At 44.2% G+C, this 15,831-nt stretch overlaps 1 protein-coding gene across 1 annotated transcript in view; it reads right to left on the reverse strand.

The window, feature by feature from the left end:
* Positions 1–15,831, reverse strand: part of LOC138295417 (clusterin-like) — a 271,036-nt gene that overhangs the window by 222,822 nt on the left and 32,383 nt on the right. Inside the window, exon 2 of the mRNA XM_069233707.1 lies at positions 4,181–4,298. Coding sequence (XP_069089808.1) covers positions 4,181–4,289 — 109 coding nt within the window. The 5' untranslated portion in view covers positions 4,290–4,298. The remainder of the gene's footprint in view (positions 1–4,180; positions 4,299–15,831) is intronic.

The following is a 15,831-nucleotide window of genomic DNA, read 5'->3' on the forward strand; positions in this document are numbered from 1 at the left end:
AGGCAAAGTTACCTTCTGACTTAGAAACTTTTATGGAGAAAAAGTGGTCACTGATGAGTTATCGGTAGGGTAAGCTGCAACATGGACTCAAACCAGGGCTCGATGATGGCACAAAGCAGGGTCCCAGTGTGGTTGTTAAAAAGGGGGGAAAGCTCTGAGTGGGTGAAAATCGTAAGTCTGTGCCCAGGAAATCGATCAGATTCTCAGGCCTTGATGTAGATTTTGCTTGGCATCAGTCCTGGTCAAGCCCTCTATGTTTGGACGAAGAAACTTTTCTGGAAATCACATCTGTTTCAATGGGCAAACTGGCAAGTTGAAGCCGACTGCCAATTTGATGTTGACGGCAGTGGCTTCAATGGAGACCCCGGTCTCTGTTTGTTCTCCAGGCAGAAAGTTGGTTAAAAAAAGTGTCTAAGTCCCACTGCTTGCTGTATGGGCAGGAGGAGTATGCTCTAACACCAACCAAGATTCTAGGACCTGAGGGGCACCACTTGGGGAGGGTTAGGACTCAGTCTAATGAGGCCAGCAGTAGGGTCCAGTGAAGATCAGTTGAAACAGGGCAGTTGGAGGAACCGAGGCCTCTGGACACTCAATGGGTTCTTTTAGGTCAAATAGGGAGTCAGCCAACTGAACCCTGAAGTGATATTTGGGATCCTTGGTTCAAGGCAAGCAGGTCCCGGCTTCCTTGAGGTTTGTCATACAGCACGGCAGTCCTTCTTCCTCTTCTTCACAGGGCTAGTAGTGTTCTGAGGAGGGGTTTATTGAATACAGGTTTATGTCCAGTGGCAGCCTGTATTTGGAGAGCAATTATTTTTCCACCCCCTCAATCAATCAATCAATACTTCTATAGTACGACTTATCACCAGTGGGGTCTCAAGGTGCTGTTGCATGCGTCCTGCTCAATCGAATAGCCAGGTCTTGAGGTCCTCCCTGAACTGCTTCAGTGATGCAGTCTGCCTGAGTTTGAGAGGTAGTGTGTTTCATGTCTGAGCTGCGAGGTAGGAGAAGGATCTTCCCCCTGCTGTGCTTTTTCAGATTCTGGGAATGACTGCGAGGGCAGGCTGGGAAGAACGGAGTTGTCTGTGGTGTGCATAGAAGGTGAGGTGGTGGTTGAGGTAGGCTGGTCCTATGTTGTGTAGTGCCTTTTAGGTGTATGTCAGAAGCTTGTAGGTGATGTGTTTGTTGACCGGGAGCCATTGTAGGTCTTTGAGGTGGGAGGAAATGTGGCTATGTCGGGGGATGTCCAGGATGAGCCTGGCTGCTCCATTCTGGATTCTTTTTAGTCTTGATTTAAGTTTCTTTGTGATGCCAGCATAGAGTGAGTTGCCGTAGTCCAGTTTGATGCTGGAGAGTACGTGGGTGACTGTCCTCCTTGTCTTGGTAGGAATCCACCTCACGGGAGAAGACCTCCTCCCCACTCCCAGAGCCCTTTCTCTACTGTCTGAGAACAATGCACATCTCACTACAGGGGATCCATCATGAGAAAGGTGACAGCTGGGCACTGACCGAGAAGCCTTTTTGTTTTTAGGCAAGGAAATGACAACTTTCTAAATTTGTAATTTCCAAAATAGAAATATACTATACACCTTTACCACCGAGCTGGATTTTTCTAAACATTTTTCTAACTAGTCCTGAACAGAATTGGTCATTTAGTTGTAATAGTGTATACCAGGGTTAGCCTTTGGGAGAGCTGCCTAGATGCAAAACATTAAATATACATCTCCTACTTTTAAATACAATGCACCCTGCCCTAAGAGCTTTTAAGGAAGGTTTAAGGAAGGATTAGCCTGGTTGAAACAGCAGTTTAAACCTGCACACCCAGGTTGCAGTGGCAAGCCTGTAGGCATGCTTTACGGGGCTACTACAATGCATGGCACAATGAGTATTGCTGCTCACTAGTAGTATTTAACTTACTGGCCCTGTGTACAGGTATTGCCATATACTAAGGACTTATACAGGGGCGTAGCACCGGGGGGGGGTGTTTGGGGTGTTACACCCCCCTAAAAATGTATTCTGTAGTAAATAGTTGGGTAGAAGTGCTTTCAGTTGGGTAGTGTGACGTGTCTGTTGGATTTCACCTGGGAGTTTTACATGCTCACAGTGACAAAAACACACACTCTCTCTTGTCTATGCCAGAAGGCCGCCAGCCAGCCCAGCGGGAAACCCCTTCCCACGAGGAAGCCGGCTCCGAGTGGGAAGGTGCGACGGGTGCAGTTGCACCCGTCGCGAATTTCAGTGTCTGCTAAGCAGACACTGAAATTCTTTGTGGGGCCCCCAGGGGCCCCACAACACCCCATACCGCCATCCTGTTCCTGGCGGGCGAACCGCCAGGAACAGGATGGCGGTATGGGGTGTCGGAATCCCCATGGCGGCGCAGCAAGCTGCGCCACCATGGAGGATTCCTGAGGGCAGCGGAAAACCGGCGGCAGACCGCCGATTTTCCTGTTCTGACCGCGGCCAAACCGCCACGGTCAGAATGCCCTGCGGAGCACCGCCAGCCTGTTGGCGGTGCTCCCGCCGACCCCGACCCCGGCGGTCCTTGACCGCCAGGGTCGGAATGACCCCCATTGTGTTTCACCCCACCAACCATCACGGCCTCTTAAGCCCCCACATGCCCTGCTTCTCATATCATGTGTTTTAACAAGCTGTCTCAGCCTGATTGTTGGGAAATCTGAAGCTCACACCCCCTCAGTCATACTGACCAAGTTACTCTCCTGGACTTATAAGAAAATTAAAAGTGGCAATTATATGTATGCCAGTTTCACCATGTTTACAAATTAGGAGCACAGGCACTTTACTGCTGGTTGGCAGGGGTTAAGTGCACATAAAGCCAGCAAACACAGGGTTCAGGAACAAGGCTTAAAAAATTGAGGTGACCCTGCAGAAAGAGTGCATTTTCAACATCCAGATATAAGTGAAATATGTTGATCTTTTTCTTTTATAGGAGCAGATATTGTGCATATGATTTTCAAATGCCCATTATTATTTCAGTTTTGGGTCCAAGTTGAAAAATGATTAATGATATTATGAACACGAACGTTCCATTTTCGATTCATGCTATCATTTTGGAGAGCTTAATTCAAATTAGAAGTCACATTCCATGGCAGGGAGACAGTTAGATCTGCTAATTGCAATAACGTTTAAGTACATCACAACTAACTGGAAATAGTCTACAAATAATTACTTTAGAGCTCAGTGAAATGGCTTGTGTTTCAATGATAAGAGATTATAGATGTGCCAGGAGCCAATAAAGGTAGTGAGCTTGTCAACCAAATATGCAGGGTTAGGTGATGAAGCTAGTTTGGAAGATGGTGAAGGCCTGATAGGAGAGCCAGTGGATTTCCTTCAGGGTGGGAGTAATGTGGTAATTTTATTCTTGTAATATGTATCCCATCCCTATCACAGTCTTAATGTATCTCTGTGTTAGGCTGCATATACATTTGTAGCATTATGTTAGAAAAGGTTTTGATTAAGAATGTATTTGAGCACTTCAACTCAACAAATGGATACTAGCTTGAGGTGGGTTTGCAGCTCTTTACCTTCCCTACTTCTTTGCACCTTCCATGTGTGAGTCATATTTATTCAGAGGTAAGCATGGCTGTAATACTATCCCTAGTCCTGTGTGCCAAGTTGTTGATGAACAATTGTTTTGCACCGCCTTGGCTATTTACACATATGCTTGGTGAGAATGGATGTTGTGTTAGCAAAATAGCATATTTAGTATAGCAAAAACAGCATATTTAGTAATTGCAATACGATCTTCTGTGATGCATAACTTAAAGAACAATTTATTAGATAATTAGATTGATTAGATTGATCAATCACAAGTTTAAGACACTTCTTCAGAGCTCATATGATACTTCATGAACCAAAACTTATTGTTACTGAAAAGCTTTTTAAGATTTCCCCCTGTTCTACATTTCCACCCAAGGCTGGACTTGTGTACTAGACAATGTGATTTATACAGTAACAGTTTTCATAGCTGTTTTGAAAAGATGGATGCTGGTACATAGAGCTTGATAGCATGTTATCAAACCTTATGCATGCTATCACTAACCTCATGTAAGAATTTGACTGGGGTAAAATTTAAGTTATATGTAAGATAATCAGCAGCAGTTAAAACAGTAAGCAAAACACACTGCATAGTGGCAATTAGTAACTGAGTCATACCAGAACTTACGTTTGAAATCGTGGTCTTTGAACCCCTTCTTTTTACAAGATGTCAGCATGAGGCCCATCAGAAAGATTAATAAAAGCAATTCCACTTTTAGCCCTTTGGAAAAAATCATTTTGGTAATCTGGAATGAAAAAATGTGACATTGTTAATGCACAGCTGCAAAACCCTCGCTTTACAGCACCTATGCTAATCTGGTCAGTGATAAAGGATAAAGACTGTGGGCCCATTCAGAAAAGTAAATATACATTTTTACATTAAGTCATGTGTATATTCATTACTACACCTAGGTGTAACTCTACTCTTTGTTTGCTATTCACCATTTCAAAGCGTAGAGATACATCTAGGTGTAAACTTACATTTCTCCACCCACTCTAAATAGCAGTGGAGTTTTTTACAACAACATTTACTTTAGAATCGTTTCACCTACTTGGCAGACATGCCTGGCACCAGGGCGGTGACCTTGGCATGAGGGTTAGACCCTCCACCACGGAGATAGTGACCTTCCACTACAGAGATGAGATAGAGACATCTGAATGGAAGGGGGATACGCGTACCAAATAGCACACATCTGACACTCACTGACTTAAAAACAAATAAATGCAAAACACAATTTAGATCCTGGCTTCTCTTCTTGGAGTAAGTGATTCTGCATCCAAGTGGAATCACATTCAGCCTCCAGGATGCAGACCACTCTCAAGAGGAAGAGGGATTTTACTGAGGAGGAATAAGACCTTGTAATGAAATTTGTGATAAAATAATGACATTCCATGGGATGACTCCATTCACCCTCTGTAGAGCACAGAAAGCAGCTTTATGACAGGAGGTAATAGATTCTGTCAATACAGTGGGTGAGGAGACCCACAGCATGGGGGACATTAGGAAGATATCGCAGGTTGAGAGGTAGTGGGTGAAGGAGAAGTTCTCTAGGATTTAGCTGGGGGTAAGCTATTTCTGGTGGTGCATCTAGATTCGGTCTCTGTCTTACACCCCTCAAACAGACTGTCCTTTCCACAATGCACCTTCACCTATCTCCTGTTGCAAACAAACCTAATGTTTCATCCTTCCTCTCATACAGTCACTATTCCAAGTAAATTGGTTCCTAATGTGTCAGGGCAATATATAGGGCCTGTCTCGAAATGAAACCCTTTGTATCAAACCCATCATCATGTATGACTTTTGAATTCCCATTTCTCTATGTATGTGTCTCTCTTGCTCTGCCCCTATTCAGATACAAACAACAGACCCTTGTGTCGGCACTGCAGCAGTAATTAGGCCTGCGAACATCAATTAATCAGGTATGTCTGTGCATTCATGATTTTTTAATAATAGTTCTCACCATCTTTCCTTTCTCTGCATCGTCAGTATTTTAATTAAAAGATACATTTTATTTTAAATTGGATTTATTTTGGTTTGTCATTTATATTTCATGTATTTCTCTCTCTGAGTACTACTTTTATATATTGATTCATAAATCTTTATTTAATATTTTTCATTTATCTTCTCTCCAGGTGCTGGATCACAGTATAATTTAACAACTCCAACTTCATGGACACCCCTCAGCTATTATACAATATTGTGAAGCTGGACTACTGGAGACCCACCAGTCGCCTAATTGTAAATATATAGTAGTGGTGTCAGGGACAATTAAGGCAGTAACCTGCCTCTATAGGAGATTGAAAGGAGAAGTAACAGGACCTCTGGCTGGCCTAAAGGCCAGATGGAAGCAGACCTCAGTAAACCAATTAGGGACAAGGACTGGGATAACATCCAGTACAACACAGCAAACGCAACTAAGAATGCTCAGTTCAAGTAAATTAATTTCTATGTTCTGCATAGGGAATTCCTTAAACCAGGGAAAATAAACAGGATATATCAGATAAACATAACTAAATGCCCTCGCTGTAAAGAAGAAAGTGCCACATTCTTTCACACGTTCTGGGAGTGCCCAGGGCTGTCGGGCTTCTGGAGGGGACTCACGGAGGTGGTAAAAGACAACACAAATGGCTCCTTACTAATGGAATAAAGATGTATCATGCATGAATGTGGATATAAGAAAAACAATAAAAATCTGTTTTAATAAAAAAAGGGGGTCATTCAGAAAAGAAGCACCAATGGCTGGAGAACTGGGTTGTCACTGGAAATATGTAATAATTCCACTCAGTGACCAATCTTTACCTTCATATGTTTATTTCAGTTCTTATGTCATTAACTTAATTTTGTGTTTATTTCTTAACCTTTTGTTAACAATAGTCAGTTGCAGTTTTAAGAAAAAACAGTTTTTTGTGCATTTCACCTTTTTTCTTCTTTCTCCTGCAGATATTGGGGATACTGGGCCTGACGATGGTGCTGTAGCATCACAAGAGGAGAATGACAGGCTATCCAAGGAGAACATTCACCCTCTTCAAAACAGCCATCAACACTACACAGCATGAAAGGGAGGAGGAGGAGCAGGAGATGGTTTCAGGAGGACTTTGTTGCCCTCACTCAAAAACCGCAGATGATCTTCTTATGGTTTATCAGCAATCTTTCTCCAAGATCACCTCTAAGGATTGCCAGTCCTCAGCCATTAGTTAACAAGCCATGGATGCTTATTACGCCTACACATGACTAACCTCCACTCTGCCCTCAACATACAGGTACATCTGCAGGGCTGTCTACACACTCCTCCCATGCATGTGCATCTCCAGTATTCTCTCAATAATCATAGGGAGAGGAAACCCCTGATCAAGAATAGCTCTCCCCTTTCACTAATTTCTTCCCTGAGTCTTTCTGTGAATGGCAGCCTGTTGGCCATATCAGACTACCAGTCAGTGTTAGTGATAGTGGATGTTGACATAGCTAAATCCTGCCTACTAGGAGGATAATATTTTCCAGCAGCAATCTACTGTGGTGGTGGATACTCATGCAATTGGAGAACCTTTCTGTGAGATTGTGGGCCACCTTGAAGAATTCTCTCAGATGGTTGACAAGCAGACCCATGCCTTGGATAATGTTCTGAAATATTACCAAAACATGCCAAAGATGCTCCATGAACAACTTCGTAGTTTGAGGGGAAAGAGTACAAGGCAATATGCTATGACCATTGTTAAAATTTGGGTTTCTGATTTGCAGAAGTATGTGCCCTACACAAGAAGGAACCACAATCTAGTCAGGGTAAGTCACAAACACACCCTAAATTACCCTATGCTCACCCATTGGTATCTTGGCACAGAGCAGTCAGACTTAACTTAAAAGGTAATGTGTTCAGTATTTGTGCAACACTTCAAACAGTAAAACACCACCAAAAATGTATCACACCTGGTTAGCAAAATAGAACGTAATTTAATAAATGAGACAAGACCAAAATGACAAAAAGTAGAACTTGAGGTATGAATTTTTAAGGAATAAAGGTGAAATGGTGTTAAAAAACAATAAGGGTTTACTTGTGAAAACTGGTCTCACTGGACCGGGACAACGTCAAGAGTTCAGGCTGGCTGCAATGGAGTGTGGACCAGCTACAGGGATACAATGAGGCATGCTGAACAAAAGAACCTTAATCGAGGTTGCGCCAGTGAATATGTGAGGTGCAGAGGAGGTGATGCCCCGCTGTCGCAGTCAAGGGGAAGTGATGATTTTCCCCATGCAACAGTGACGATGTGGCAGCACCCAGGTTCTGTGGTCCCGAAGGCGATGCGCCAGAGTCAACCCATGCAACGGAGGAGATGCAGCGATTTTCCCCATGCAGTAGCAATGATGCGTTGATTCTGAGGTGCGATGGCTACGAAGGCGAAGCGCCGGTTCTGTGCTTGCTGCAGTGGTCATGCAACGGAGTTGATCTTTGCAGTAGAGACGATGCGCCGGTTTTGATCCACACAGTGGGGGGGGGGGGAGTGTGGGAGACTTCGAAGACATGCCTTTGAAGTGTACCGAGTCCCTGCCCTCCTGCCCTCGCTGAAGGCTCACTACAGGGGGTTAAGCAGTCCTTTGTGTGGGGGACAAGACTCAGTCTATTAAGGTATAAGTGTGAGGCTGTGGCCAGCTCCTCGCTCCCATCCTGCCCAGGATGGCACATCAGGATGTTGATGGCCCATCTGTCACACCTAAGCACCCTATGTGTGTCTAGAAGGGTTTTAGATGCCAAGTCAACATGGCACCATTCAGGCTGCAATGGCAGGCCTGGGGCATGTTTTAAAGTGGTACATAAGTGGGTGGCACAATAAGTGCTGCAGGCCCAGTGGTAGTATTCAGTTTACATGCCCTGGGTTTATGGTATATCACTCTACAAGGGACTTAGAAGTAAATTAAATATGCCAATTGATTGTAAACCAATTTGGCCATGTTCTAGGGAGAGAGCACAAGCACTTTAGATTCCTATGGCCAAAAAAAACAAATTCAGCAAAAAGTGGAGGGAAAAGTGTTAATATTGGAATAATCAATGTTGATGCACACAACAATACATTCATATATACAAACAAAGTCGCATCACCATTATTAGATTCCCCCATCATGAACGCTACATCAACTCTGGCACAAAGGTACGTAGTCAGGTAAGCGCTGACACCTAGGCTTGAGGCTTGAGGATGCTGACTGACATGTCAAAGGTGAGGTAACATGTAGCCGACAGGCAAAAGCACAAACAGGAAATTTAGATCAGATCCCATAGATAGGCACAGTGACACTACAATGGTCCCAGGAGACTGGCCACAAGTAGTTAGAGCACAACCGATCAGAACACAGCACACACAGCACATGCAGCGACCACGCGCCTCTCAGGCCGGACATCAGCATACATCACCTGCAGGCCCACATTGTACCCACACATGGTCAAGGACCACCTCCATTTGTTATCAGGACCTTATTTACGATTCCATGACAACTGTTTGCATTCTTAACTAAGAAAGGAATGTTTTTTATTACTTTATGGTACTCATAGAAATGTATAAAAATTTCTCCAAACTGATGTAGATTGAGGGACAGTCCTCAGACCCCGGTTCTGTAACTGCTCTCCCAGCTGTAAAGTTTAATTAAACGAGCCATTTCTGTTGTGTCAAACGCCTCTTGCCTTCTGCTTTCTAAGGTAAATTCTAATTTGAGCAACATATTGGCGAGCCATATAGGAGCTGATTGGTTACTAGGACCCGAATACGACTGAAGGAAGGGGACCCCACCTAGATGGATTTGCATTTTTTGAAACAAGAATGTTGAACAGACGCAGCAATAGATTTGAAGTTCTGCTGAATCCATGGGACAGAGGTCCATCCTGAAGCTGTCATCAGAATGGTAAGAAATTACATCAGAGCCTTAGCCCTAGCATTTGGCATATGGCACACTAGGAAAAAGCATAACTTGTGGAAGTCACCTTTTTTTTATTGTTGGCGTCAGGAAAGGTGAATATTGTTTGGGTTTCTGATCCCTTGGACTGCTGGGCGTGACACAGATAGTATGCATAAGGCTCTGGGTGTGATATAGGGCCAGCACTTCTGTTTTAAGGGGTGCCTTTTGCTTGGACCGCTAGGCGTGACACAATTGGTACTCATAGGTTCTGGGTGTGATACTCTTCAATCTTACTAGGCCAAACAGGATTTCTCATTGCTACAAGTTTCTTAACACTGCTAGTATCTGAAAGAAGTAAGTGGTGTATTCACTTGGACTGCTGGGTGTGATACAGATAGTACACAGGACCCTTGAGAGTGACATAGGGTGAAATTCGGACGTTAGTGAATAAGAACAATTGGGATCCAGATTAGGTATAGCTTTTGTTTGACCAAGAAGGGCTAAGGTTATTCAAGTTATCCCTTTCTTTCTCTGCATAAATTGTTGTTATCTTTGCCACCGTGCCAACATCGACAAGATTATCAGGCTCACCTAGTCCAGAGTACTGCGCAGAGCTTCCCCTGGTCACAGGATAGAAGGCACTAGGAGCGGGCTAAGGTATTTCTGACAAGGTTTTCTCTTGATTTTTTTCCGTACTTTCTCAGCCTTTTCGTGCCAGTTGAAATGGTGTCATTTTGATATTGTGACGCTGGTAAATTAATGCAACTGTTTGTCTTAAGTGTTGTGTCAATGACTTCATGTACTATGAAGACGTTTCCGATTTGTACAAAATGCTGTCTGATAGCAAAGTAAGGCTTGCTATTTTGATGCCAAATTTCATGCTGTTTTGAATTAACAATTGCACTTTTTCTAGGTTGTGATCCTTCATATGCATTGATGTTTGTGCTTATGTCTATTCTGATGTGTCTGTAAAGTTGAGCTCATTAGATCTAGTAATTCCTGAATATATAATTCCCCACTACCAAAGTAGAACTAGTGATCCCCATGTACATATGACCATGCTACCAGTGTAAAACTTAAAATTATCTAAAAACAGAAAAAGATAGACAGTGCCTTGAGACCCTATGGGTGATTAGCTGCACTCTACAAATCCATGGTTGATTGAGACACATATAACCCCTTAAACACATAAAAAAATAGAAGAGTAACTGTATCCTAAGGACTACACAAATTTATCATGGAATCGTCCCTAATGCATATGCAAAATTAGTTCCCTACACTGGCTTAAAAGACTGATATGTTTTGCCACAAATGGCACACACACACCAAGGCACACACATTCCCCACCAACATAATTAAACACATGAGAACACACATACAAACTAAATATATAGGGAAAAAGAAGAACATAAGAGAAACATTACAAGAATGATGGGCCATCTTTGTGGAGGCCCAGGCCGATAACACTAACCCGCAAACAGCAAGCAAGGCATTCACACCTCCCCCGTTATATACTGGAGTAAAGGTGCTCTCCCCTATGCCTGCTATCCCTGCACTAGGATACACCAATCCGCCAGGTAAGGGAGCCCAAGGGGCCCCTACAGAACAACAGGCTATTATGTCTAGGCATGGTAGACCGACAGGCTAACAAGCCCACGCAATCCCTGCACTATCCCAGTCCAGCACTATAGCTTCCCAAAGGTCGACCCCCTGCCCATAGCATTCGGCCCAGCGAACCTCAGCGGCACAGAGAACACTCACTCCAACTGGTCCCAAGGAACCCACCAGAGTGACAGGAAAATTCATAGCAGCTCTTGACAATGAAAAAACTAGCCGGGTGCAGAGAGGGGTCCCAGCCCTCCAGTAACCAATGACAGTTGGGGAGTGTCCCTCCTTGAACCAGTTGAAGCCAGGCAAAGTCCTTCTTGTGGTGAAGCCCAAGTGTGCAGCTGGTGCAGTCCTTCTGAGTGCAGGTTCCAGTTGCAGGCCAGGGGTCCAGCAGGGCAGTCCTTCTTCTCCTTTAGTTCTTTTCTTCTTGAAATCTGGCGGGATCTGAGGTGTGGGGGCAGGTCTGCCAGTTTTATCCTTGCTCCTGGGTGAAAAGCAGGGGTGTCCTGGTTCTCCAATCAGGTACAGGGTCGTCCCCCTGTGATGACTACTTCCTGGGAAGTGTGGCAAAAATCCATCCCAAAAGGCAACATTCTCTAAAAATCCAACATGGCTGAATCTGATTTTTGGAGGTTACATCTGGCTGAGCCCACCCACTGGAGTGGCTAAAAATCATAAACACACCCCTCTCCTGCCCTCTCCTAATCTAATCAAGGGGGCACCTAGTTGTCTGTGGTTGCAGGATGTGGGGGTGTTGCTGGTTGCTCCAAATGTCCTTCTCTGCCTTTGAAGACCAGTTTGGCAGCCCTCCCCCTTCCTGCCTCACCATCTGCTGAGGGGAGATTCTCTCCCACAAGCACATTCCTTTGTGTGAAGCCAGGCCACTTCACACCTCATCAAGGTAGCTTGACTAATCTGCTGCAGGCTGGCCAATCAGAGCACAGCAGCAAAAACAATGCAGGGCTGAAATTGGCAACTTTTTAGGTAAAGTCTAAAACTCTTTACCTGAACAAGTTATATTAAATCCAACAACTGGAAGTTGTGGGATTTATTACAACAATTAATTTGATACCAAATTCTTGGTATGCAACATTTAAGGAGACTTTAAAATTTAAAATAAAGTCTCCCCATTCTAGCCTATGAAGGCCATTTACTTCTATGAGGGAAAAACGAATTTGGCTGTTTTTACCTCACCAGGGTTTATAAATCTATTTTTATAAAGTCCCTGCTTATAGTTACATGGCACCCAGCCCTAGGGGCACATAGGGCACACCTTAGGGGTGACTTATATGTAAAAATAAGGTAGTTTAAGACTTTGGAACTACTTTTAATTCCAAAGTCGAATTTTCATATAACTTTAATTTAAAAGCAGCCAGCAAGGCAGGCCTGCCTTTAAAATGACACTGGGCACCTCAGCAGTGCACCTAGGTGTGCACCACCTATGCTGTGGTCCCTAAACCTACATGCCCTACCATATACTAGGGACTTATAGGTAGGTTAACTTAGCCAATTATAATTAGCCTAATTTGCATATCCATTTTACACAGAGCACTGGCCCTGGGACTGGTAAGCAGTACCCAGGGCACAGCCAAGAGTCAGTAACCACCAGTACCTGTCCAAAAAGTGTGGGGGTGATCAGGGCAAAAAAAGGAGGACTTTCCTACAGGGAGCCACAGGGTACGCTCATGTAGCAGTTGACAGTAGGAAGAACAGCACATAGCTCGGAACGAAGGAAGCAATCTAGGTGGGATTTGGAAGAAAGACATGAACTGAGGAGCAATGCGCCCTCCACTTCAGGAGAGCAGGGGTAGGTACAGAGCCCCAGTTGAGGACAAATCCAAGGTAGAACTAGGGGGAGGCTTTTGACTGAGGTCTGAGCCTTACCAGAGTGCCAAGGTAGGAGAGGAGCTGACCTTGAAATTAGAGACCAAGGTAGTCGGTGCAAACTCAGCTTAAACAGAGAAGAACTAAAATGGCACCTTTGTATGTGCACGAGGAAAGCAGCAATGAAGACTTCTGCTGCTTCTCCCAAACGTGCAGGACAGATAAACTAACCCTATGGGTAGTTCAGCAGGAAGGAGAAATCTTTGCCCAACCATTCTGCCACCTGCTAGCCCACTGAACCATAGGACGTGACCAGCATCATAGAACCTGGCAGAAGGAGGGATCCTTGAACCTGACGACATAACTGTTGCAGAAGACTGCGTCCAGCATTGAGGAGGAAATCCCAAGTGGAACTTCCCTTACATGCAGGATTGCCTGAGGAGATGGGAACGCTATGTCAAGGGAAATCCAGTGGAGTGTTAAGCTACGTGTATTTAACCACTGACTTCATTGGCAGTCAGCAAAACTTGTTTTCCACACAGCACTTGTTTTTCTCTTCTCATACCGTGCTGGAACAAATTAGGGTGTGTGGACTAGGTACGAGTGCACAAGGCTGAGAATGTTTTTATCAGAGGAATATAGGTAAGAGTGCACAAGGCTGAGAATGTTTTTATCAGAGGAATGTACAATTCTGCCTTAGAAATAAGCAACTCTCTTGCATTTTTTCGATGCAGACGATGCACAGCCAGCATTTAATTTCATAACAGAGGGGAGGGGGCTTCTAGAAATCTCTCCTGGAGCTTGTTTTAAGGTATAAATGATACAGGGACTTGGCACCTAGACAGAAACTCACCTGTAGATTGGATGCGTTGCACGGGATCTCTTTGATCCCAATTTGGGGGTCTCCTGCCTTGGCTGATCTTGGTTTCGCCAGTCTGGCTGTCAAGGATGATGAAAAAACCCCATTGGTGATGCATTTTTGATTATTTAGCTTATATATAAATATATATATATATATATATATATATATATATATATATATATATATACGTGTGTTTATTTAACTGCACTGAAAGGATATGTAAAGGCAGCCACATGTTAACCTATGAGAGAGATAGGCCTTGCAGCAGTGAAAAACGAATTTGGCAGTATTTCACTGTTAGAACATGTAAAAGACATCAGTACATGTCCCACCTTTAACATACACTGCACCCTGCCCATAGGGCTACTTAGAGCCTACCTTAGGGGTGTCATACATGTATAAAAAGAGAATGGTTGGGCCAGGCAAGTGGGTACACTTGCCAGGTCAAATTGGCAGTCTACAACTGCACACACAGACACTGCAGTGGCAAGTCTGAGCCTTGTTTACAGGGCCACTCGTGGGTGGAACAACCACTGAAGCAGGCCCACTAGTGGCATTTGATTTACAGGCCCTAGGCACCTCTAGTGCACTTTACCAGGGACTCACTAGTAAATCAAATGTGCCAATCATGTAAAAGCCAATTACCTATATATTTTACACAGGGAGCACTTGCACTTTAGCACTGGTCAGCAGTGGTAAAGTGCCCAGTGTACCAAAAACAGTAAAAACAGAGTCCAGCACACAGTCAAAACATAGGAAGCAGAGGCAAAAAAGTATTGGGAGACCACGCCAAGAATGCCAGGTTTAACAGTCCAGATTGTCAGGGCCCTGGTGGACACTGGAGGGGAGGCCTCTTTGAAATAGGAATCCGAAAAAGTTCACAGGTCAGCACTACACCATCACAGGGTTGGGTAGAAAGAAAACCCCCACTGTGCAAACCAAGGTTCAACTGAAAATAGGGAGAACACCAAAAAGAGAATACACTGTCTTGATAGTGCCCCTCTTTGAATATATTCTTGGAATTGATGTACTGAAGGGAATGGCTTTATATTTGTATGATAGGTGTTATCAATGTGGAACAAAGAGATACACCTCCGCTGCAGCAGTGAGTGTGGGTCACCTGAAGATGCCCCCAGCTATCAAGGTGGTTCATTTGAAACAGTACCAAATCCTGGGAGGGCAAGAGGAGATAAGTACGACTGTACAGGCTTTGGTAGGGGTAGGGGTGGTGGCCCTGGTCACCACTGTGTGGCCCTTGCACAAATCTGATGGGAGCTGGACAATGACAGACAATTACTGAGAATTTAATAAATATATACACCCTGTGACTGCTGCGGTCCCCAACACTATCGCTTTGATTGAAAGGATACAAAAACACAAAGGGACATGGTATGCGACAATTGATATTGCCAATGTTTTTTTCACTACACCTTTGACCCTGAGAACCAAGAGCAATTCAGTTTCTCGTGGTCTGAGAGACAATTTCAAATTTTAAAATTGCCTATGGGGTATGTACACAGACCCACCATCTGTCACCGGCTGGTGGCACAACACCTGGATGAAGTACCTGTCATTCCAGGGGTGCAGCTGTCTGTTATATTGATGACGTGACGATTCAGGGAGAAACAAGAACAGGTGCATACTCAGTTGGTTAGGGTTGTGGAACATTTGCAAAGCAAAGGGTGGGTGATAAATCCAGACAAGATGGAATGATCCTCTCAAAATGTGAAGTTTCTAGGAATTCAGTGGAACCAGGGACATAGGGAGGAGTTGCCCCAGGTGAGACAAAACAAACTATAATTCGCCACACCCCGAAATAAGTAGGAAACTCAGTGATTCATTGGATTGTTTGGCTTTTGGAGGCAGTATATCCCTCACTCGAGTTATATTTTGGCCCCTTTGTACAAGGTGACTTGAAAGAAACATGAGTTTGAATGAGGAGAGCAGCATCTGTGTGCGTTTGAATTGGCAAAGGAGGTGATTCAACATGCTTTAGACTTGTGGCCAGTAGAGGAGGGAGATATTGAGTTGCATGTGACAGTCCAGGGGCAATATGCAAATTGGAGTATGCAGCAAAAACAGGGAAGACAAGAGAGCGCCCCAAGGA

Source organism: Pleurodeles waltl, chromosome 5 (assembly GCF_031143425.1).
Source record: "Pleurodeles waltl isolate 20211129_DDA chromosome 5, aPleWal1.hap1.20221129, whole genome shotgun sequence".
In the NCBI taxonomy this organism is placed as follows: domain Eukaryota; kingdom Metazoa; phylum Chordata; class Amphibia; order Caudata; family Salamandridae; genus Pleurodeles; species Pleurodeles waltl.